Source organism: Hordeum vulgare, chromosome 1H (assembly GCF_904849725.1).
Source record: "Hordeum vulgare subsp. vulgare chromosome 1H, MorexV3_pseudomolecules_assembly, whole genome shotgun sequence".
NCBI lineage: Eukaryota > Viridiplantae > Streptophyta > Magnoliopsida > Poales > Poaceae > Hordeum > Hordeum vulgare.
The window spans coordinates 407283999-407309088 of NC_058518.1; the positions used below are offsets into that span (position 1 = coordinate 407283999).

General features: G+C 45.0%; 1 protein-coding gene across 1 annotated transcript; it reads right to left on the reverse strand.

Annotated features, from left to right (window-relative positions):
• Positions 1-13502: 13502 nt before the first annotated feature.
• Positions 13503-19020, reverse strand: LOC123440827 (CAAX prenyl protease 2). Its single transcript, XM_045117378.1, has 8 exons — positions 18598-19020; positions 18432-18494; positions 18134-18325; positions 17605-17716; positions 17339-17407; positions 16597-16659; positions 14148-14228; positions 13503-14022 (listed from the first exon to the last, which is right to left on the reverse strand). Exons 1-8 carry the CDS (start codon positions 18826-18828, stop codon positions 13889-13891), a joined length of 945 nt encoding a protein of 314 aa, XP_044973313.1. The 5' UTR covers positions 18829-19020; the 3' UTR covers positions 13503-13888.
• Between the last annotated feature and the right edge of the window lie 6070 nt (positions 19021-25090).

Consider the following 25090-nt stretch of genomic DNA (forward strand, 5'->3'; position numbering starts at 1 on the left):
TAACGTTTGTGCTTGCAGATGCGTTTACTATTTTGCTAGGATGTAGCTTTAGTAGTAATAGCATAAGTAGCACGACAACCCCGATGGCAACACGTTGATGGATGATCATGGTGTGGCGCCGGTGACAAGAAGATCGTGCCGGTGCTTTGGTGATGGAGATCAAGAAGCACGTGATGATGGCCATATCATGTCACTTATGAATTGCATGTAATGTTAATCCTTTTTTTGCACCTTATTTTGCTTAGAACAACGGTTGCATTATGAGGTGATCTCTCACTAAAATTTCAAGACGAAATTGTGTTCTCCCCGACTGTGCACCGTTGCTACAGTTCGTCGTTTCGAGACACCACGTGATGATCGGGTGTGATAGACTCAACGTTCACATACAACGGGTGCAAAACAGTTGCGCACGCGGAACACTCGGGTTAAGCTTGACGAGCCTAGCATGTGCAGACATGGCCTCGGAACACATGAGACCGAAAGGTCGATCATGAATCATATAGTTGATATGATTAGCATAGGGATGCTTACCACTGAAACTATACTCAACTCACGTGATGATCGGACTTGGGATAGTGTAAGTGGATCATGAACCACTCAAATGACTAGAGAGATGTACTTTTTGAGTGGGAGTTTAGCATATAATTTGATTAAGTTGAACTCTAATTATCTTGAACATAGTCTAAGTCCACTTTGAATATATTTGTGTTGTAGATCATGGCTCACGCAAGTGTCATCCTGAATTTTAATACGTTCCTAGAGAAAGCTAAGTTGAAAGATGATGGAAGCAACTTTGTAGACTGGGCTCGTAATCTTAAGCTAATCTTACAAGCTGGAAAGAAGGATTATGTCCTTAATGCTGCGCTAGGAGATGAACCACCCGCTACGGCTGATCAGGATGTTAAGAACGCTTGGTTAGCACGTAAGGAGGACTACTCAATAGTTCAATGTGCAGTCTTGTATGGCTTAGAACCGGGACTTCAACGTCGCTTTGAGCGTCATGGAGCATTTGAGATGTTCCAGGAGTTGAAGTTTATCTTTCAGAAGAACGCCCGGATCGAGAGGTATGAGACCTCCGATAAATTCTATGCTTGCAAGATGGAGGAAAACTCGTCTGTCAGTGAACATGTGCTCAAAATGTCTGGGTACTCAAACCGTCTAGCTGAACTGGGGATTGAACTCCCACAAGAAGCTATCACTGACAGAATCCTTCAATCACTGCCGCCAAGCTATAAAGGCTTTGTGTTGAACTACAACATGCAAGGGATGAACAAGTCTCCCGGCGAGTTGTTTGCGATGCTGAAAGTCGCAGAGTCTGAACTCCGTAAAGAGCATCAAGTGTTGATGGTGAGCAAGACCACTAGTTTCAAGAGAAACGGCAAAGGCAAGAAGGGCAATTCGAAGAAGAGCGGCAAGCCTGTTGCCAATCCGCCGAAGAAACCCAAGGCTGGACCTAAGCCTGAAACAGAGTGCTTCTATTGCAAGGGTATGGGTCACTGGAAGCGCAATTGCCCCAAGTATCTGGCAGATAAGAAGGCGGGCAAAGAAAAATCAGGTATATTTGATATACATGTTATTGATGTGTACTTAACCGGCTCTCGTAGTAGTGCCTGGGTATTCGATACCGGTTCTGTTGCTCACATTTGCAACTCGAAGCAGGAACTGCGGAATAGACGAAGGCTGGCGAAAGACGAAGTGACGATGCGCGTAGGAAACGGTTCCAAGGTTGATGCAATCGCCATCGGCACAGTCTCACTTCAACTACCATCGGGATTAGTGATGAACTTAAATCATTGTTATTTAGTGCCTGCGTTGAGCATGAACATTATATCTGGATCTTGTTTAATGCGAGACGGTTACTCTTTTAAGTCTGAGAATAATGGTTGTTCTATTTCTATGAGTAACATCTTTTATGGTCATGCACCGAATGTGAGAGGATTGTTCATATTGAATCTTGATAGAGATACGCATATACATAACATTGAGACCAAAAGAGTTAGAGTAAACAATGATAGCGCCATATTTTTGTGGCACTGCCGCTTGGGTCATATTGGTGTAAAGCGCATGAAGAAACTCCATGCTGATGGACTTTTGGAGTCACTTGACTTTGATTCACTTGACACGTGCGAACCATGCCTCATGGGCAAGATGACTAAGACTCTGTTCTCCGGAACAATGGAGCGTGCAAGTGACTTGTTGGAAATCATACATACCGATGTGTGTGGTCCAATGAGCGTGGAGGCACGCGGCGGATATCGTTATTTTCTCACCTTCACTAACGATTTAAGTAGATATGGTTATGTCTACTTGATGAAGCACAAGTCTGAAACATTTGAAAAGTTCAAGCAATTTCAGAGTGAAGTGGAAAATCATCGTAACAAGAAGATCAAGTTCCTACGGTCTGATCGTGGGGGTGAATATCTGAGTTTCGAGTTTGGTACTCACTTAAGACAATGTGGAATTGTTTCACAGTTAACACCGCCTGGAACACCACAGCGTAATGGTGTGTCCGAACGTCGTAATCGTACTTTGTTAGAAATGGTGCGATCTATGATGTCCCTTACTGATTTGCCGTTGTCGTTTTGGGGTTATGCATTAGAAACAGCTGCATTCACTTTAAATAGGGCACCATCGAAATCCGTTGAGACGACACCATACGAACTGTGGTATGGCAAAAGGCCAAAGTTGTCGTTTCTTAAAGTTTGGGGATGTGATGCTTATGTCAAAAAGCTTCAGCCTGAAAAGCTGGAACCCAAAGCGGAAAAATGCGTCTTCATAGGTTACCCAAAAGAGACAGTTGGGTACACCTTCTATCTCAAATCCGAGGGCAAAGTGTTTGTTGCTAAGAACGGAACTTTTCTCGAGAAGGAGTTTCTCTCGAGAGAATTGAGTGGGAGGAAGATAGAACTTGACGAGGTTGTCGAACCTCTCATCCCTCTGGATGGTGGCGCAGGGCAAGGGGAAACCTCTGTCATTGCGACGCCGGTTGAGGAGGAAGTTAATGATGATGATCATGAAACTCCAGTTCAAGTTTCTGTTGAACCACGCAGGTCGACGAGATCACGCGCTGCTCCAGAGTGGTACGGTAATCCCGTCTTATCAATCATGTTGTTAGACAACAATGAACCTGCAAATTATGAAGAAGCAATGGTGGGCCCAGATTCCAACAAATGGCTAGAAGCCATGAAATCCGAGATAGGATCCATGTATGAGAACAAAGTGTGGACTTTGGAGATACTGCCTGAGGGCCGCAAGGCTATTCAGAACAAATGGATCTTTAAGAAGAAGACGGACGCTGACGGTAATGTGACCGTTTATAAAGCTCGACTTGTGGCAAAGGGTTTTTCACAAGTTCCAGGAATTGACTACGATGAGACTTTCTCTCCCGTAGCGATGCTTAAGTCCGTCAGAATCATGTTAGCAATAGCTGCATTTTTCGATTATGAAATCTGGCAGATGGATGTCAAAACGGCGTTCCTTAACGGTTTCCTTAAGGAAGAGTTGTATATGATGCAACCCGAAGGTTTTGTCGATCCTAAAAATGCTGACAAGGTGTGCAAGCTCCAGCGATCCATTTATGGACTGGTGCAAGCATCTCGGAGTTGGAGCAAACGCTTTGATGAGGTGATCAAAGCATTTGGGTTTATACAAGTGGTTGGAGAATCTTGTATTTACAAGAAAGTGAGTGGGAGCTCTGTGGCGTTTCTAATATTGTATGTGGATGACATATTACTGATTGGAAACAACGTAGAGCTTTTGGAGAGCATAAAAGGTTACTTGAATAAAAGTTTCTCTATGAAGGACCTAGGAGAAGCTGCTTACATTCTAGGCATTAAGATCTATAGGGATAGATCAAAACACCTGATAGGACTTTCACAAAGCACATACCTTGATAAAGTTTTGAAGAGGTTCAAAATGGAACAGTCCAAGAAAGGGTTCTTGCCAGTGTTACAAGGTACGAGATTGAGTAAGACTCAGTGCCCAGCAACTGATGAAGATAGAGAGCATATGCGCTCCGTCCCCTATGCTTCAGCCATAGGCTCTATCATGTATGCAATGTTGTGCACTAGACCGGATGTTAGCCTGGCCATAAGTATGGCAGGTAGGTTCCAGAGTAATCCAGGAGTGGATCACTGGACGGCGGTCAAGACTATCCTGAAGTACCTGAAAAGGACTAAGCAGATGTTTCTCGTGTATGGAGGTGACGAAGAGCTCGCCGTAAAAGGTTACGTCGATGCAAGCTTTGACACAGATCCGGACGACTCTAAGTCGCAAACCGGATACGTATTTATTCTTAATGGGGGTGCAGTAAGCTGGTGCAGTTCCAAGCAAAGCGTCGTAGCAGATTCTACATGTGAAGCGGAGTACATGGCTGCCTCGGAGGCGGCTAAGGAGGGTGTCTGGATGAAGCAGTTCATGACGGATCTTGGAGTGGTGCCAAGTGCACTGGATCCAATAACCTTGTTCTGTGACAACACTGGTGCCATTGCCTTAGCAAAGGAACCAAGGTTTCACAAGAAGACCAGACACATCAAACGACGCTTCAACCTCATCCGCGACTACGTCGAGGAGGAGGACGTAAATATATGCAAAGTGCACACGGATCTGAATGTAGCAGACCCGCTGACTAAACCTCTTCCACGGCCAAAACATGATCGACACCAGAACTGTATGGGTGTTAGATTTATTACAATGTAATTCACATGGTGATGTGAGGGCTAGATTATTGACTCTAGTGCAAGTGGGAGACTGTTGGAATTATGCCCTAGAGGCAATAATAAATGTATAGTTATTATTATAATTCCTGTATCAAGATAATAGTTTATTATCCATGCTATAATTGTATTGAATGAAGACTCATTTACATGTGTGGATACATAGACGAAACACCGTCCCTAGCATGCCTCTAGTTGGCTAGCCAGTTGATCGATGATAGTCAGTGTCTTCTGATTATGAACAAGGTGTTGTTGCTTGATAACTGGATCACGTCATTGGGAGAATCACGTGATGGACTAGACCCAAACTAATAGACGTAGCATGTTGATCGTGTCATTTTGTTGCTACTGTTTTCTGCGTGTCAAGTATTTATTCCTATGACCATGAGATCATATAACTCACTGACACCGGAGGAATGCTTTGTGTGTATCAAACGTCGCAACGTAACTGGGTGACTATAAAGATGCTCTACAGGTATCTCCGAAGGTATTAGTTGAGTTAGTATGGATCAAGACTGGGATTTGTCACTCCGTGTGACGGAGAGGTATCTCGGGGCCCACTCGGTAATACAACATCACACATAAGCCTTGCAAGCAATGTAACTTAGTGTAAGTTGCGGGATCTTGTATTACGGAACGAGTAAAGAGACTTGCCGGTAAACGAGGTTGAAATAGGTATACGGATACTGACGATCGAATCTCGGGCAAGTAACATACCGAAGGACAAAGGGAATGACATACGGGATTATACGAATCCTTGGCACTGAGGTTCAAACGATAAGATCTTCGTAGAATATGTAGGATCCAATATGGGCATCCAGGTCCCGCTGTTGGATATTGACCGAGGAGTCTCTCGGGTCATGTCTACATAGTTCTCGAACCCGCAGGGTCTGCACACTTAAGGTTCGACGTTGTTTTATGCGTATTTGAGTTATATGGTTGGTTACCGAATGTTGTTCGGAGTCCCGGATGAGATCACGGACGTCACGAGGGTTTCCGGAATAGTCCGGAAACGAAGATTGATATATAGGATGACCTCATTTGATTACCGGAAGGTTTTTCGGAGTTACCGGGAATGACGAATGGGTTCCGGGAGTTCACCGGAGGGGGGCAACCCACTCCGGGGAAGCCCATAGGCATTTGGGGGGTCACACCAGCCCTTAGTGGGCTGGTGGGACAGCCCACCAATCCCCTATGCGCCAAGAGAGAAAAAATCAAAGGAAAGAAAAAAAAAGGAAGAAGTGGGAAGGGGGAAGGACTCCCTCCCACCAAACCAAGTAGGACTCGGTTTGGGGGGGGAGAGTCCTCCCCCCTGGCTCGGCCGACCCCTTGGGGATCCCTTGGACCCCAAGGCAAGGTCCCCCTCCCTCCTCCTATATATATGGGGCTTTTAGGGCAGATTTGAGACGACTTTCTCACGGCTGCCCGACCACATACCTCCATAGTTTTTCCTCTAGATCGTGTTTCTGCGGAGCTCGGGCGGAGCCCTGCTGAGACAAGATCATCACCAACCTCCGGAGCGCCGTCACGCTGCCGGAGAACTCTTCTACCTCTCCGTCTCTCTTGCTGGATCAAGAAGGCCGAGATCATCGTCGAGCTGTACGTGTGCTGAACGCGGAGGTGCCGTCCGTTCGGTACTAGATCGTGGGACTGATCGCGGGATTGTTCGCGGGGCGGATCGAGGGACGTGAGGACGTTCCACTACATCAACCGCGTTCTCTAACGCTTCTGCTGTGCGATCTACAAGGGTACGTAGATCACTCATCCCCTCTCGTAGATGGACATCACCATGATAGGTCTTCGTGCGCGTAGGAAAATTTTTGTTTCCCATGCGACGTTCCCAACAATAACTTCACCACTTGCATCATCGCCATCATCCTCATTGGATAGGTACTCTTCTTGAGCTACCAACACCTTTTGGGGCATCTTCTTGGAGAAGTTGCTCTTGTTGGGGAAGGGCTTGGCCTTGTCTTTGCGAATAAGCTTGCCACCATTATCTTCCCTCTTCTCATACGGACAATCTACCACAAAGTGACTCACATTGCCACAATTGTAGAAAGTCCTCACGCGTTGCTTGCCTTTGGATCCACTTGAGTTGTTCTTGGAGAAGTTGGGCCATGAGTTTCTATTCTTGCCCCAAAATTGCCTTGACGCAAGAGCCATGTGATCGTGGTAAGCATATTTGGTGTGTTCAGGGCAAGATTCCTCTTATTCTTCATCATCTTCCTCAAAAGTTGACTTGGCCTTCAAAGCAAGGTTGGGAGAGTATTTTCTTGACCGTTGGAGACGAGCTAGAGCATTATCAGCAGTCTTGTTCAATATGTTCATGGCAATAAACTCGTCCAACACATTGCTAGAGGACAAGGAGTGAAAGTCCGGCCTTTGACGGATGACTGAAGACATGGACTTGTTGAAAGGCATGATAGCCTTGAGAAACTTCCGCTTGATCGAATTGTCATCCACATCCTTGCTTCCATGATCTTCGGGAGCAACCGCAAGAGTTGTAACTCTTCGGTAGAGCTCACGAGGGTCCTCATCCTCAATCATAGAAAATTCATCGGCCTCATCAAGAACCACTTAATAGTTAGACCGTTGGATACTTGAGCTTCCCTTGTACATGGAAATGATGTGTTCCCAACAATCTTTGGCACGAGTGAAGGGGCGCAAGTGAGCAAGATCTTCAATGGGAACTGCTGCCTGGAGGACGAACAAGGCGGAGTGATTAAGCTGATTGTCAACCTCTTCTCTTGGAGTGAGGTTGCTTGGATCATGTGGGTAGTAGCCTTGCTCAATGATTCTCCAAAGTTGAGTTGAGCCGTGATTCAAATGAGCCTTGATACGAAAAACCCAATTTGCAAAATCATTCTTAACAAGTTTAGGAGGAGGACCATGGTTAATAATATGTGGTGGGTGAACCGGCCCTTCATAGACCATTGGAGGAGGAATCGAGGCAAAGGTATTTGCCCCACTCGTTCCTTGAGGCAATTTATTTATATCACTACTAGCATTATCCTTTTTGGAGTTGGTCCCCGAATCCGAAACTGTGGGATTAACCACATGCAACGGATCGAAAGAAAGTTTGGATCCATGAAGGAAATCTTTGAGCATGTTTTTGACCTTGATAGCCAGTGAGGAACTAAAAGTGGACATAGCCTCATTTAGATCCTCTCGGGTGACCAGTTCACAACCCCGCCCTCGGGTAACTCCACAACCCGTTTCTCGTCGCCAGCCATACTCTTTGGGTGGTGAAACCCTTAATAAAGAGACGTAGCTCTCATACCAATTGAAAGGATCGATATGGTTGACTATAGGCGGGTTGAATAGGTAACTAACAATTTTAAGCTTTTCTTTAACAAATTAAGTTTAGCAACAAATAGGTTGTCTAGATGTGCAACTAACTGGGCAACTTATATGATGCTAACAACAAGAATAACAAGAAAGAAGCTAATACAAGTAAAGGTAAGGAATAACCACAAGAGGAACCGATGAAGACGAGGATGTGCTCCTGAAGTTCCTTCCCTTTGAGGGGAAGTACGTCTTCGTTGGAGTGGTGTGGAGGCACAATGCTCCCCAAGATGTCACTAAGGCCACCATATTCTCCTCACGCCCTCACACGATGCAAGGTGTCATGATTCCACTAGTGGTGCCCTTGAAGGCGGCGACCGAACCTTTACAAACAAGGTTGGGGCACAATTGAAATGAAGGCTCCCAACGGGACCACGAAGCTTCACCATAATGGACTATGGTTGTAAGGTGACCTATTCCGTCTAGGGTGCTCAAACACCCAAGAATAACAAGATCCATGAGGGATTAATGGGGGAGCAACTTTTCTCTTGGTGGAAGTGTGGAACAAGTCCTTCTACTCCAAACTGTAGAGCATCAACAAGAATTGATGGCTAGGGAGAGAGATCGGGCAAGTTTCAGCTTAGGAGCAACAATGGAGCTTGGAAGGAAAAAAGGTAAGGTCTCCTTGGGGAAGAAGACCTCTATATATAGTGGGGGGAACTGGTCGTTATTCCACCCAAAGTCACAGCTAAGTGGTAGCACCGTGCAGGGAAGTACGTGCCACCACAGGTGTCAGAACACAAATGGAGGGGCGGTAGTTCCGCCTGAGCGGTACTACAGCCCAGCTCCAACCGACTTCCGCTTAGTTGACGTTAGGGACCAACGATACGAGAAGAAATAAATAAGCAGAAGTGGGAGCTGTTAGAGCATATATCTCCATATGTGGTTTTGGTAATTGATGACAATTCCTATGGACTAATGGTTGCCTTAAGTTACATTTATAGGATTTGTCCATAGGCACTTCTTGAAGTCCATCTATTGGGTTCAAGGAGTTTATATGATGACCAAGATGGTATTCAAGGTATTATCCAAAGAATGGTCATAGAGACACATGGTTGATCAAGATCTCAGACAAAGAGTAAATCAAGATGATCAACACACAAAGCATACAAGATGTATCGAGAGGGATCAAGTGATCCCATGGTATGGTAAGCATTGTCCATTACGTGTTTGTGTACTAACTCATGGTCTTCGTGAGAGTTCTATGTGGGGGTTAGGTGTGTTTCCATGGGCTTGCGTCAAAGGGAAGATCTCATACAACCCATGAAGTATGACGTCAAGTTGTGATCGTCATCAAGATTGCGATGTGCAAGTTCAAGTGGATCAGCACGAAGATATCATGCTTGAAGCTTGTCGTCCATTGTGGTGGCAATGGACTTGTGAAGATATGCTGAAGAGTGGCTCACCCATAGTGAGTATGGGGGAGCAATCAACTAGTCTTCATCAAGCCAACGCAATCAAGAAAGGTGGTCCATCTTGAGGAAGCCAAGATCATCATCATCTAGCTCAAGAGGACGAGGTGCAAGGTATAGGTTTGCCCTTGATAGGTTTTCTGTTTAGGATAGATTGTTGTACTATCAAGGGGGGCTCTCAAGTGAGTAGCTTGATCGTATCGTTCGTTGAGAACTCAAACCATTTACATCCTTGCATCATACTTCTTGGTTCTTGTTTGGTGTTTCTCTTTGTGAGTTTTAGAGCTTATGGTCATATTCGTGACAAGCTGGAGTTCATCGAAAACGGAGTCCATATGCATCTACTATGATGTTTTCAATATTGGAGTTTTTGCCGGTTCTTCATTCATAGAGGACTCACATCTCTATATCATTGGCATTTTCATATCTGCATGGTCTTAAGATTTCCAACAAGCTTGGGTTTGCTCGATTCGGAGCTCGTATGCGAAAGTTATGGCTGTTTCAGTGGCGAGCGGTAGTACCGCTGGACCTAGCGGTAGTACCGCTAGAGTTGGTGGTAGTACCGCTGGCCCTAGCGGTAGTACCGCTAGAGCTGGCGGTAGTACCGTTGTCCCAGCGGTAGTACCGCCCCCGGCCAGCGGTAGTACCGCTCCAAGTTTGTAGTACCGTCATCTTTGCGGTTGTACTGCGTCGGACATTTTTGCGAAGACTTTCTTAGCGGTGGTTGGCCCGGTAGTATCTTTGCGCTACCATGGGCTCAGCGGTAGTACCGCTGGAGGGTCAGCGGTAGTACCGCTACAGCCAGCGGTAGTACCGCCGGAGGGTCAGCGGTAGTACCGCTGGAGCCAGCGGTAGTACCGCTGGGCTCGGGCTGTAAGTGGGGGTAACTGTATGATTCCTTCCCCCACTATATAAAGGGGGTCTTCTTCCCCCTTGGCCTTATCTATCCGTTGAGCTCTTGTTCTACCTCCATTGTTGACATTCTTAGAGCATGCTAACTCTCAATCCCTACAATGATTCTTGCTTGTTCTTGAGGGAAAAGAGAGAGGAGATCTAGATCCACATCTCCACCAATCACTTTCTCCTCTATGTGAGGGGAACCCCTTGGATCTAGATCTTGGAGTTCTTTGTGAGCTCCTTGTTCTTCCTCTCATATTTCTCCATAGCTTTTGTTGTTGTGGAGGGATTTGAGTGCGAGGGACTTGACCACTTCGTGTGTTCTTGCCATTCCATTAGTTGCATCGGTTTGAGTTCTTCACGGTGATACGTGGAAGTGAGAAGTTGAGAAGCTTACTACCTTTGGTACTTAGTACCCTAGATATTGTTCTTCGTGGATGCTTTGGCATCCTAGAAGCTTGGTGGTGTCTCGGAGCTCAATCATTGTGGTGTGAAGCTCCGGGCAAGCGTCGGGGCCTCCAATTAGGTTGTGGAGATAGCCCCGAGCAATTTGTACGGGTACCGGTAACCGCCCCCAAGGGTTGCCACGTGTACGGGTTCGGTGACCGCCCCCAAGGTTTGCCATTTGTACGGGTTCGGTGACCGCCCTCAAGGGTCCCTTAGTGGAATCACGGCATCTTGCATTGTGCGAGGGCGTGAGGAGATTACGGTGGCCTTAGTGGCATCTTGGGGAGCATTGTGCCTCCACACCGCTCTAACGGAGATTAGCATCCGCAAGGGTGTGAACTTCGGGATACATCATCGTCTCCCCGTGCCTCGGTTATCTCTTACCCGAACCCTTTACTTATGCACTTTACTTTGTGATAGACATATTGTTTATTGTAATATATCTTGCTATCACTTAGTTGTTTATCTTGCTTAGCATAAGTTGTTGGTGCACATAGGTGAGCCTAGTTGTTTGTAGGTTTTGTGCTTGACCTATTAAACGTTAGTTTTATTCCGCATTTGTTCAAGCCTAAACCTTAATTATTTTAAAGCGCCTATTCACCCCCCCCCCCCTCTAGGCGACATCCACGTCCTTTCAGGAGCGATAGGGGAGGGCGGCAGTATCGCTCACGCGGTACTACCGCTCCCCCGAGGCGGTACTTCCGCTCAAAAATGAAAAATACACTAAAGATACCAGAAGAAAATTATAACCGGAAGAGAGACCAGCCCTGGTGGGCGGTAATACCGCTCCAGCGGTACTACCGTTCCCTAGAGCGGTACTTCCACTTATGTAACTTATGGGCACTTCAAGAAAGCTCCATTGCTCCAGAAAGGATGGGGTGCGAGTGTGAGAGAGATTGTTCCATCCAACCTTTCTAAACACGAATCCCCTCTTGATAGTACGGGTTTACCTATGAATCAAGTCCACCAACTCTAAATCGATAGATAAGCATTGTCTTCTCTTTCAACCATAGGGGGCGGAATAATCGTCTCGTGCCACCTGATAATTCTGTGAAAGTTTAATGCACACGATTAGTCCGCAAGGGGTATCGTCATCAACCACCAAAACGTCTTAGGATAAATTGTTCTCTTACAGTTCCCTTCTACTACCTGACACATTTTAGCTATGAGTGCCCACTTCAACTCCTCCTCTCTGAGAAGCTGTTTGAGCTTTTGCTCAGCCTCCGTTTTAGATGCCCTATCATTTGCATCTAGCAATAAGGATTCAACTTTTACATCTAACTCGTTTATAAGGTTAAGAAGCCTTTTTCATCTTATAAATTCCGTTTCCGTTCTTTGCCCAACCCCTTAGGAACTGCCTCAAGTGCCTAATCTTATTTTTCCATTTATCCACATTCGATCTCCCCCTTGTGGGCCTATCCCATTCTCTAGCTATGAGGTCCATAAAACCTTCTCTCTCAAACCAGGCTAATTCAAAAGAGAAAATGTTCTTGTTGCCCACGTGTGTTGCTTCCTCGGAGTCAACAAGTAGTGGGGTATGATCGGAGATCGCTCTTCGCAATGCTTGGACAGTGACCAAGAGGGAATTTGTGTTCCCATTCCACACTAGTGAGAACCCGATCCAACTCCTCGAAAGTTGGGTTGGGTAGCGTGTTTGCCCAAGTTAACTTTCTGCCCAAGAGTTCAATCTCGCGCAAGTCTAAACTTTTGATGATAGTGTTAAACATAAATGACCATCTGCCATCAAAGTTATCATTATTTTTTTCATCTCTCCTTCTTATGATATTAAAATCCCCCCCACCCCGACTAAAACCGGTAATTGTTCGTCTCCACAAACCCTGACCATGTCAGCCAAGAAGTCCATCTTGAGCTCAGGCTGGGCGGCTCCATAAACGGCCACAAGCGCCCACTGAAACCCATCCTCCTTCGAACGCACCCTAAACTTGACAGCAAAGTCCTCGAACAACACGTTCTGGACTTCGAGCGTCTCACACTTAACCCCAAGTAAGATCCCACCGGACCTTCCTCTTGGTGGTAAGCAGTACCAATCAAAATCTACTCCACCAGATAGGATGCTAAGAAATTGTGAAGTAAAATTATCATTAATGGAAACTTATCATTACCGGTTTCCATTAGGGCAATAAAGTCAAGTTTGTGCTTCAAAGATGCTTCCGCAAGAAACCTTCTTTTAGTCAAGTCTCCTAGACCTCTGCTATTTCAAAAGATTCATCTCGTCTTTCATCATAGACCATCCATTTTTGCAGCAAGAATCAAGCAGGCGTTTAATCCACAAGGAATCAAAACTTCGGGATTAAGGGGGAAAGTAGCCAATATATGCTATTTCCTTCCACTCAGAATACAGTTAATGTTGATATACGTGGTCTCTTTCCCCCTTGTTCAACCATTATGTTCAAGCATCTCGGTTAAATGTATTGATATGTTCTGGTTTAATCACTTTTTTAAAGAAAAGACATCCAAAAGGTATCTTATATATTTTTTATTTGAAATGAAAAGACACCCAAAGGTATCTTATATCTTTTTTATTTGAAATGAAAAGACCCCCAAAGGTATCTTATATCTTTTTTTAATCTGAAATGAAGGTATCTTATGTCTGATAAGTGACAACCAGTACAATGAAAAGGCAGCAAGATACAAAACGACCTGCAAAAAATAAAAATTACATCGATAATCATAATGTCCATCTTCTTCCTTTGAATGTGTGCCGAAACATTTGGTGGTACTTACTGGGAACATTTTGACAGTGAAATGAACTGAACATGATGGTCAGTTTGGCTACCTTATTAATACCATTAAAGCCCTACGCTGCTACCCATGATTGATGCACTGTTCTTATGTTTTCTTGCTCTCACCCGAACACCCAACGGAAATCACAACCAAACTTTTCCCTATTCCTATGCAAGAATGTATTCTACAGCAGCAGTAGGAACTGACCCAGAACAGGATCTTGTATAAGTCAGGATTGTGCGGGGCGATCGAAATATGCAACCCATTACGTGCATGGTATCTTTAGGTCAGCCGGAGGAACAGATGCTCACTACATTCAATTATGTGCTAATTCCATCTGCAGTAACCATGCCAGCAACTGCATCCGTCTAACCTCGCGTTGTACAGGTTTGGACTTGTAGCGGGAAAAAGGAGACAAAAGAAGGATATTGAACCCGCCAGAAACGCTAGCGATGTCATTCCTGGAACACACAAAAAACACCAGGCAGACAAACGTAAGAAGTTGTGTTTCTTACAATGGGAAAAAGTTCTGCATGAGCTTAATTTTATCTCTTCAGAGAAAAAAACATCATACATACATACATACCTCTTGTTCGCGGTGATGAGAAGGCAGGCAAGCCCATCATGTTACAAAGTATGTGAACAACAATAGGAGACACAAGATTACCTGCAGTTTTTTTAGAACCAGAGTTGATCAATATGCCATGCTTGTGAAGACAAAATCAAAATAAACTTTCAGTCAACATATGAACTAGCTAATCCATTCGGCATGTTCGCCAACGACAAATCATGGCACTTAGTACAAGTGCAATTTCATTTTTCTAACCAGTTCACAGGGCATAAACGTAGTGAGTGCCCTAGCAGAAAGAGAGTCCACACATGTTCTCAAGAAACTTTTCTTACTTCATAACAAGGCCATCACAAATGACACGTCTTCCGTATCGCTCTTTTAGACTTTTAGCAAACCACACCTTCTACGATTTCACCTGAACAAACGTTTGTGGGGCCCATCATCAACCACACAACCGTTACAGGACCAGAGTAACTTCCTAACAGGGCAATCAGGTTTGTCTCGCTAAGTAACAGGACCAGAGTAACTTCATAACAACGTAATTATTTTTTAGAAAGTTTGAACATTTTTTAAACACATTGTCGCTCGCTTCGCTCACGCATGTTGACCAGTGAACGGCTGTTGGGGTGTTCTCTCTTCGTGCATGCTAAGAGGGTATTTGGGCTGAGCTCGTACATGCTGAGGAGGTCCCGTGCAGGCTACCAAACACCCAAAAGTGGGTCGAGAAGGGAACTGTTGACCTCATACACCCTTCATGCAGTCTATCAAACACACCCTACAAAGTCACACTTGTCAGTTCTCTTGAAAACCAACAAGGCATAATTTCCAGGAACACAGACACTAGGTTTACAAAACTAATCCTAAAAAGGTGTAATTATTTGATAGTTTGCCAAAATACATGGTTTCACAAAATTAGTCTATCATGTTGGATCAGCAGATGGGTGTAATGAGCACAATACTGTGAGTTGTGTTTATAAATTTGGTCCATGTAGGAAGCCCAGTTTCAACAATTACAAAGCTTGCATGGTTTCGTTCCATATTGTCGAAGTAAGGCAGGAGTGAGCAATACAAATTAGCACACTTGTCATTACTTAAAACTAGAAACACATGGCATAAGAGAGGTTTGGCTTCTCACAAACCAAACACACGTCCGCATGACTTAAGACCCCCTTACTTTTCTTGAACCATGCCCCGCACGCGGCAAAATGAATGTGATTCAAACAGTTGAATTGCAGGCTTAATCTGTATTAACTCTGTCAGTTAATGCTAAGTGCACACTAGGACCAAAATTGCCGTCTCGTCGCATTCTTCCTCCTTATTAATCTATGTTGGGCATTACACTGCTAAACATCATCCTCCCTCTGGGCATCCATTGATAAGGAGGGTGGGTAGAATCTCCAAACCGTTGCCACAGCCCACAGAGATCTCCTGCATGGGGCAGCAACAATATTTGCAGCGGCGTTTTCCATGCAAACACTTGCTGCATCCTCAACGTATGAGCATTGCATTGCTTTATTTCCAACAGTATCCTTACTGTAAGTTCTTCAAGAGAAAGTAGCAGTAAGAAGAGGAAAGTTCTCATGAAGCAATACAGTTCATGTCGAAATGAAAGCAATGCAGTGCTGGAACAACATGGATGCAGCGAACACAGCAAGCAGTCAAGTGGATAACGCTACCCAGAAACCTGTGTCAATGGTTCGGAGATTCCACTCACACTCCTCAGTGTAGACGAGAAGGGACGATAATGTTTAGTAGTGCGGCATCTCAGCAGAGATTAATAAAGAGGAAGAAGTTGTGAGGCCAAAATTCAGGTCCTGGACTTGGACATCTCCTGCTCCTCGTGTACCATTAGCTCACAAAAACTGCTATAATCAACAGCCCTAATACATTAATAATTGACTCGCTGTTCTGATTTGATCACCCAGACACTCACTAGTAACTGACTAAGTTATACAAATTAAGCACAATATACAAATATTTGAGATTTTGAATTGGTCGACATGAATTAACAGATAAGCAAGGTTCAGCAAAATTAAGTGCACTTTAACTGCCATGTGGCGCCACATCAAAGGGCTCAGTCACGAATCTTAAGACACGAATACTGAAAATTGTCACCAAGAATACGCAAGTTTGTGTTTAACCAAAGTTCTTTCATGCCATGCCTCCGAAATTGGGATCGAACCAACTTACATTGCCAAAAGGGATTGAACCAACCTTGTGCTAGCAATTCGGGACTAAGCATTACAAACTTTGGAATATAGAGGCCAATACTTTAGAAGTTAATCTGACTAGCATTTGACGCAGTAAACAAAGCTAACATCTTTAAGAAAAGCTAGAAATATAAGAGCTAACTGGAAAAAGAGTACTACGAAAGTATAAGCAATAGCAACGAATCAACATTATAGCTGGAATAAATAAATCCCCAATTTTCTGTTTTCAATAACAAAAGGGGAATTAGTAGGACCTGTTCGGATGAACAAAAATGCAGCATACCACCCAAAAATTACAGTGTAGCCTAATTGGACACCTGAGAATGGAAGAAAACAAGTGATGGTAAGTTCAATAAGCGAAGGAAAAGGTGTTCGCAAATGGTGAAACCAAAGTAATTGCACAATATCTGATGATAAGTTTCAAAAAGTACGTGCAGAACTACAGACAAACAGAAGACTAATGTGTGTAATATGACGAGCTATCAAAAAGTCAGAGCATATCCCTGACACACTACGAAGGAAGTAAACACTAAATAGCATGTCAGAATAAAGACATCACATTCATATTTGAAGTACAATTGATTGTTTTGACAACAATTAGGCATGTGCAGTGTTACTCGCCCTATAAATATATAACGCATAACATGACGCTCCAAATGTTTAAAAGGGACCATTTGAGACCATGGTGTGACTAAATAAAATGTAACAGAAAAGGATAGGTGCTTATACAAGCGACTACTTGCACTTTTGCATGGACATTGGAATATACCAAAACATTCTTCGATAGATCACAGGTGTAGGCATAAAGGACACTCTAAAGGACAGACCCAGTGCACAGAAGCTCCCACACAAGGTGGGGTCTGGGGAGGGATTATAGGACACTCTAGCATGTAAATTTAAATCACAGGCTCTTCTAAATTGCCCATGCTAGCAATGAAGTTATAGGAAGATTGTACATCATTAAAGGAGAAAATCAGATGGTGCAAAGAAAAATACCAACAATCAGGAGAGATCTCATAAAGTTGCATCCTTGTTGGTGAAGTTCAAACAAGTGGTTTAGGTGTGCTGTGAACAGAAAGACTCAGTTACTAACTGGGAGTAACACATAACATAAAGGTAAAACTGAATGTGGTCATGCACCATTTCTAAAATCATACACCAATTGTAAGTTAGAAAAGGACGAATTGCATTAATTAGCTGAAGGATTTGTGCCAGGCTGGTTCCTTCGAAGTGAAAACTGGTGCAATATTATACCTATTTACCTAGGCTGAAGAAGATTGGACTCAGAAATATAATGTTATACATTTTGAATCCTCCACACAGAAGAAGAGGTATCATGCACGCCCTGAAAACCAGCTCCTCTGTAAACGGTGCCTGGTCAAAAGATCATCCTCAAATAACATCACCGAAAATAGAAAATGACGCTGTGTTCTCGCTTTTCAGTTGTAATAATAATACAAACAGTGGCAGAGGGAGAAAAAAATGGAGCTAGCAGGGTCATGGCCAGCAGAAGTACTGGTCCAATTATATTTTAGGTGCCGATACTGGGCCTTCCTTGTGAAATAATGGAATTGCATTGCTTATCTGATCCCCATAACCACTGATTCATGGCTCTGCTTGCATTCTAAAGGTAATAATTTGCACACATGAATTTGTTAGCTGATAATGTAGTCCTACAATTAGATGTTCAGTCAATAATCCCACATTCACTGACACTAATACTCCGTGACATTTACACAGCATCCAATAGGCAGTGCCAAACAATGGTTATCAAAAGGAATGAGAACAAACCACTACGTAGTTGCGCCACACCATTACATCTTGTAAGGAGGTTTGCATCCAGCGAGCAAGCTTCTCGGTGCAGCTGACTCCCACCCCATCATCGTCCGTGTCACACGAGCTTGACATGACCCAGAGTCTTGCGACGAACGACCCAGCATACACCAGGGACGTAAGGAGAAGTGGAATCACTACTGCCTCGAGCTGATCCAGCAAAGCATTTCAGTCCAAGCATCAAAACCTCACCACCACTTATTAGTGTATAACCAGAAGTAAAAAATGGTTAATAATCGAGAGACAGCTTGATTACCAAGTGATCGCTACGAATGCCGAACACCGCGAGCGCCTTAGACGAGTCGCTGAAGCTCCATACCTGAGAGGTAGCAAGATAGATTAGGGGATTTGAGATTCCTTCAGGCAGGGTATCAAGCAGTAGGGCTTAGATGGGTACTGAAAGGAGAGAAAGGGACACTTACGCCTAGGAGTGCTGCGGTGGCGAGGACGGAGGCGGCGGAGGACACGGCCGCGCACACGAAGCGGCGGTGGAAGAAGGCGCGGAGCGAGGTGGCGGGCGGGAGGCGGAGGAGGAGCGTGGGGGCGTAGAGGATGGCGACGTAGGACACGGCCATGGAGGCACACGCTGCCACCGCAGCCTTCCCGGGTATCGCCGGTGGCGAGGCGGGGTGGGAGCCCGCCGGCGTCGCCATTAGCTCCGGCGAACTGGTTTTGCGCGGGGGAGTTGATTTGGCGGCCGTGCTGCTACACGGCGCGCGGTGACTTGGACCACTCCGGGCAGATCGCGGGCGGGGCTTCCCGCAAGGAAGCGGCGGCGCTCTTCGTCGGGGTCGCGGATGGGCTGAGTTCCAGCAGAGGCGCCGGTGCGGCTGCCTGGACTTTGATTTTCTTTTGTGTGCGCGCTGAGAACTTGGACTCGGGACCTCGGGTCCGTGACTATTGTCAGCCTCAGGTCGTGTTGGTGTTGCTGCTGCTGTTGTGGTGGTGTAATGTGTACATAAGTGTGTAATGTAGATTAACTGCTACTCTACCAATAGCAATTTGTTGCTAATTTTGGTTCATGGACGCAAAGTTAAGGTTGGGCATGAATTTTGTAGAAGATAGATATGTGAACCATTGATAAAAAAGAAAAATCTAATCTCAGCACAAAATGCGTCGTTCAAGACAAGGTAAACTTTTTTTTTTGGGTGGAAAAATCAGTACGGACATTGTTTATTCGTATATAAAAAGAATTGTTGAGTTGATTATGGAAAACTAGACGAAGACAAATAAAAAAAGGTCATGCTGCCCTGCCATTCAATTAATCGACGGAAAAGGACGGACAAAAAACACACGATTGAACACACACACCTCGCCAACACGCAAAGCACACGTGAGGAAAGAAAAACCTCAACCGCAAGTATCCTTCACACACCTGAGGAAGCTAGATCCGGTGTGACACGCCTAAAAAGGATGAGATGGTCATTTTTAGGCTTCAGGAGAAGCACAAAAGACGCTTTGCAAGAGTGTTGTACCATCATTGCGCAAGCACCAATGCCTCCAAGGGAGGACAAAACAAAATCGTCCTGGGAGGAACGGACCTCGATCGTCTCAACTTCTATGTAACAAGAGGAGTGGCGGAGCTTGGTAAGATCCCTTAGGGGCCAATTACAAAATAGAAATGTTTGAAGGGGTCAAAAGACTTTATTTCTCCTAATTGTCTCATCCAAAAAAATAATCTTTCACGTATGTTTAGCAGGTTGGGGGGCCATGGCCCCTGCAGCTATCAATGTAGTTCAGCCGTTGAACAAGAGAACGTGTAGGAGAAATTTATTGCATGGTCAATATCCACCCTATTTGATGAGTTGCTTTGCTGTTATCTAAAACTACGTGCAAGAAAATATCGACGTTCCTTGCTAAATTTTCATGGGAAGGAGAGAGTAACAAGAGAAAACTCCATTGGAGAAGATAGACTAACTTACTCAATACTATTAGTGGAACCATTACTGCGAGTTGTCTCAGCAAAACATTCTGGTCCAAGCAACACAAGCTCAACAATATTAGTTGTTTGGTGGCATGGGGTTCCAAGGTCTCCCTTACTTGGAAAGAAAGTATGAAGATTGCTCTCTAACCCACAATCCCTTTTTTGCTAGGATGCTGAGTGGTAAATACTCTGGAGCAGCGCGGGGGGGGGGGGGGGGGTCGTTGCTTTCACGGCCACTCTCGCAGACACTTGTGATGTGCTCTCGATGACCGAGTAGGAGGTCGGCAACAGGGGAGGAGCATGTCCTGTAATTTTTGGGTCGGTGTGGTGCCATTCGGTTCGCCCAATATAGTGGTTGTCTTTACCGTTTACTTATTTCATATCGGGTTCATTAGGCTTTGACGGTGTTCTGTACTAGGGGGTGCTAAGCACGACGGCCTGCCAGTCATGGGTTGGGCCGAGAAGTCGAGACAACCGAAGAATGGGCCATATTTGCCACGACCCATGGCATACTCAAGATGGAATCCTTCAACTTGGCACACATTTTAAGACACGTTCGAATCGTCGACATGTTTGATCGAGTTATGGTGCCACCGGATCGTGCTCATCACTACAAGCACACGTGCCTAGATGGGAGGCTCTAATGCGGTCTATTATCATGCCTCACGCCGGTGCCTCCAACTAGGGAAGGTTATGCTTTGCGCTACCCTGGCCCGATGGACACGCTGTTGGAAATATGCCCTAGAAGCAATATAAAGTGGTTATTATTATATTTCCAGTTTATGACAATTGTCTATTATTCATGCTACAAGTGTATTAACCAAAAACCGTAATACATGTGTGAATACATATATCACAATGTGTCCCTAGTGAGCCTCTAGTTGGCTAGCTCGTTGATCAATAGATGATCGTGGTTTCTTATCATGGACATTGGATGTCATTGAAACGGGATCACATCATTAGGAGAATGATGTGATGGACAAGACCCAATCCTAAGCGTAGCACTAGATCGTGTTGTTCGTCCGCTATAGCTTTTCCAATGTCAAGTATCTTTTCCTTAGACCGTGAGATTGTGCAACTCCCGGATACCGTAGGAGTGCTTTGGGTGCATCAAACGTCACAACATAACTGGGTGATTATAAAGGTGCACTACGGGTATCTCCAAAAGTGTTTGTTGGGTTAGTACGAATCGAGACCGGGATTTCTCACTCCGTGTGAAGGAGAGGTATCTCTGGGCCCACTCGGTAATCCATCATCATATTGAGCTCATTGTGACTAAGGAGTTAGTCACGGGATGATGTGTTATGGAGCGAGTAAAGAGACTTGCCGGTAACGAGATTGAACAAGGTATGGGGATACCGACGATCGAATCTTGGGCAAGTATCATACCGGTAGACAAAGGGAATTGCATACGGGATTGATTGAATCCTTGACATCGTGGTTCATCCGATGAGATCATCGTGGAACATGTGGGAACCAACATGTATATCTACACCCCGCTATTGGTTATTGGCCGGAGAGATGTCTTTGTCATGTCTGCATGTCTCCCGAACCCGTAGGATCTACACACTTAAGGTTCGATGACGCTAGAGTTGTATAGGGAATAGTATGTGTGGTTGCCGAAGGTTGTTTGGAGTTTCGGGTAATATTCCGAATGTCACGAGGAGTTCCGGAATGGTCCGGAGGTAAAGATTTATATATATGAAGTCCTGTTTTGGTCAACGGAAAAGTTTCAGGCTCATCGGTAGTGTACCGGGAGTGCCGGGAGGGTGCCGGAGGAACCCCGGGAGGGGTGTGACGACCAAAGGACTTCATGGGCTATTAGAGTAGGTGGACCAGCCCTTCCCTAAAGGCCGATGCGGCTAGGGATAAAAAGATAAGGCAAAAGAGGGTTTAAAAGGAAGGAATCCACCTCCCTTGTGGGAGGTGGACTCCTCCCTAGCTCGGTCGAACCTCTCCTCCTTGGAGGAGGGGCCAAGTCAGCCCTCCTTCTACCTCCTCATATATATACTTGAGGTTTTGGCCCTTTGAGACACACAATTAATCTCTCCCAAGGCGCAGCCCTACCTCTCTCTTCTTCCTCCTCCGCAGTGCTTGGCGAAGCCCTGCGAGAGAACCACATAGCTCGACCGCCACAACGCCATCGTGCTGCTGGAGCTCTCCCTCAAATTCTCCTCTCTCCTTGCTGGATCAAGAAGGAGGAGATGTCACTGGGCTGAACGTGTGTTGAACGCGGAGGTGCCGTGATTCGGCACATAGATCGGAATCCATCGCGAATCGAATCGCTGCGAGTACGGCTCCATCAACCGTGTTCATAGTAACACTTCCGCTTAGCGATCTTCAAATGTATGAAGATGCTCTACCCCTTTGCTCGTTGCTGATTTCTCCATAGATAGATCCTTGCATGGCGTAAGAAGTTTTTTGAAATTACTACGATCCCCAACAGTGGCATCCGAGCCAAGGTTCTATGCGTAGATTATGTTCACGAGTAGAACACACACGTTGTGGGCGTTGATTTTGTCAATTGCTTGTCGTTACTAGTCTTATCTTGATTCAGCGGCATCGCGGGATGAAGCAGCCCGGACCGACCTTACACGTACGCTTACGTGAGACGGGTTCCACCGACTGACACGCACTTGTTGCATAAGGTGGCTAGCGGGTGTCTGTCTCTCCCACTTTAGTCGGATCGAATTCGATGAGAGGGTCCTTATGAAGGGTAAATAACATTGGCATATCAACGTTGTGGCTGTCACGTAGGTAAGAAGAGTTCTTGCTAGAAGCCCAAATCAGCCACGTAAAACTTGCAACAACAATTAGAGGACGTCTAACTTGTTTTTGCGGGGTATGCCATGTGATGTGATATGGCCAAAAGAATGTGATGTTACATATGTGATGTATGAGATTGATCATGTTCTTGTAATAGGATTCACGACTTGCATGTCAATGAGTATGACAACCGGCAGGAGCCATATGAGTTGTCTTAATTTATTGTATGAGATGCAATGCCATGTGATTACTTTACTTTATTGCTAAACGTTAGCTATAGTAGTAGAAGTAATAGATTGGTGTGACAACTTCACGGAGACACAATGATGTAGATCATGATGATGGAGATCATGGTGTCATGCCAGTGACATTGATGATCATGGTGCCCCAAAGATGAAGATCCAAGGAGCAAGATGATAATGGCCATATCATGTCACTATATGATTGCATGTGATGTTTATCATGTTTTACATCTTATTTCTTAGAACCACGGTAGCAAAGATAAGATGATCCCTCATAAAATTTCGAGAAAGTATTCCCCTAAGTGTGCACCGTTGCGAAGGATCGTTGTCTCTAAGCACCACGTGATGATCGGGTGTGATAGATTCTAACGTTTGCATACAATGGGTGTAAGCCAGTTTACACACGCACAACACTTAGGTTGACTCGACGAGCCTAGCATGTACAAACATGGCCTCGAATACAGGAGACTGAAAGCTCGAACATGAGTCATATGGTTGATACGATCAGCATGGAGATGCTCATCATTAATGACTAGTCCATCTCACGTGATGATCGAACACGGGCTAGTCGATGTGGATCATGTAACACTTAGATGACTAGAGGGATGTCTATCTAAGTGGGAGTTCATTAGTAATTTGATTAAATGAACTTGATTATCATGAACTTAGTCTAAAATTGTCTTTACAAATATTGTAGATCCAATGGCCAACGCAAATGTCCCACCAAACTTCAACGCGTTCCTAGAGAAAACAAAGCTGAAAGATGATGGCAGCAACTATGCGGACTCGGTTCGTAACTTAAAGCTCATCCTCATTGCATCCGAGAAGGCTTATGTCCTTTATGCGCCGCTAGGTGACCCTCCCGTACCCGCGGCAACCCAGGATGCTAGGAACGCCTGACAGTCACAGAGTGATGACTACTCTCTCGTTCAGTGCAGCATGCTTTACAGTTTAGAACCGGGGCTCCAAAGGCATTTTGAGCAACACGGAGCATATGAGATGTTCCAGGAGATGAAACTAGTTTTTCAAGCTCATGCCCGAGTCGAGAGATATGAGGTCTCTGATAAGTTCTTTAGCTGTAAAATGGATGAGAATAATTCTGTCAGTGAACACATACTAAGAATGTCTGGGTTGCTTGGTCGTCTGACTCAACTGGGAGTTCAACTTCCGGATGATGTGGTCATTGACAGAATCCTCCAGTCGCTTCCACCTAGCTATAAAAGCTTTGTGATGAATTACAACATGCAAGGGATGGAAAAGACCATTCCCGAGTTGTATTCAATGCTGAAATTTGCGGAGGTAGAAATCAAGAAAGAGCATCAAGTGTTGATGGTCAACAAGACCACCAGCTTCAAGAAGGGCAAGGGTAAGAAAAACTTCAAGAAAGATGGCAAAGTAGTTGCCGCACCCGGTAAGCCAGTTGTCGGGAAGAAGTCAAAGAAAGGTCCCAAGCCTGAGACTGAGTGCTATTACTGCAAGGGAACCGGTCACTGAAAGTGGAACTGTCCCAGGTACTTAGCGGATAAGAAGGCCGACAACATCCAAGGTATATATGATATACATGTTATTGATGTGTACCTTACCAGCGCTCGTAGTAGCTCCTGGGTATTTGATACCGGTGTTGTTGCTCACATTTGCAACTCAAAGCAGGAACTGCGGAACAAGCGTAGGCTGGCTAAGGACGAGGTGACGATGCGCGTCGGGAATGGTTCCAAGGTCGATGTGATCGCCATCGACACGCTACCTCTGCATCTACCTTCGGGATTAGTTTTAAACCTTAATAATTATTATTTAGTACCATCTTTGAGCATGAACATTGTATCGGGATCTCGCTTGATGCAAGATGGCTACTTGTTTAAATCTGAGAATAATGGTTGTTCTATTTATACGAGTGGTATGTTTTATGGTCATGCCCCGCTGGTCAATGGTTTATTCCTAATGAATCTCGATCGTGATGTTACACATATTCATAGTGTTAGTACC

Bases quoted from the DNA above. Each gene is read 5' to 3' on its own strand.
- LOC123440827 (XM_045117378.1), bottom strand. From the start codon at position 18,828: ATGGCGACGCCGGCGGGCTCCCACCCCGCCTCGCCACCGGCGATACCC. The intron at 18,326-18,431 runs GTAATCAAGCTG...TTGCTGGATCAG, and splicing joins GCATTCGTAGCGATCACTTG to CTCGAGGCAGTAGTGATTCC. The intron at 17,408-17,604 runs GTAAATAGGTAT...TTCTGTTCACAG, and splicing joins TCCAATCTTCTTCAGCCTAG to CACACCTAAACCACTTGTTT.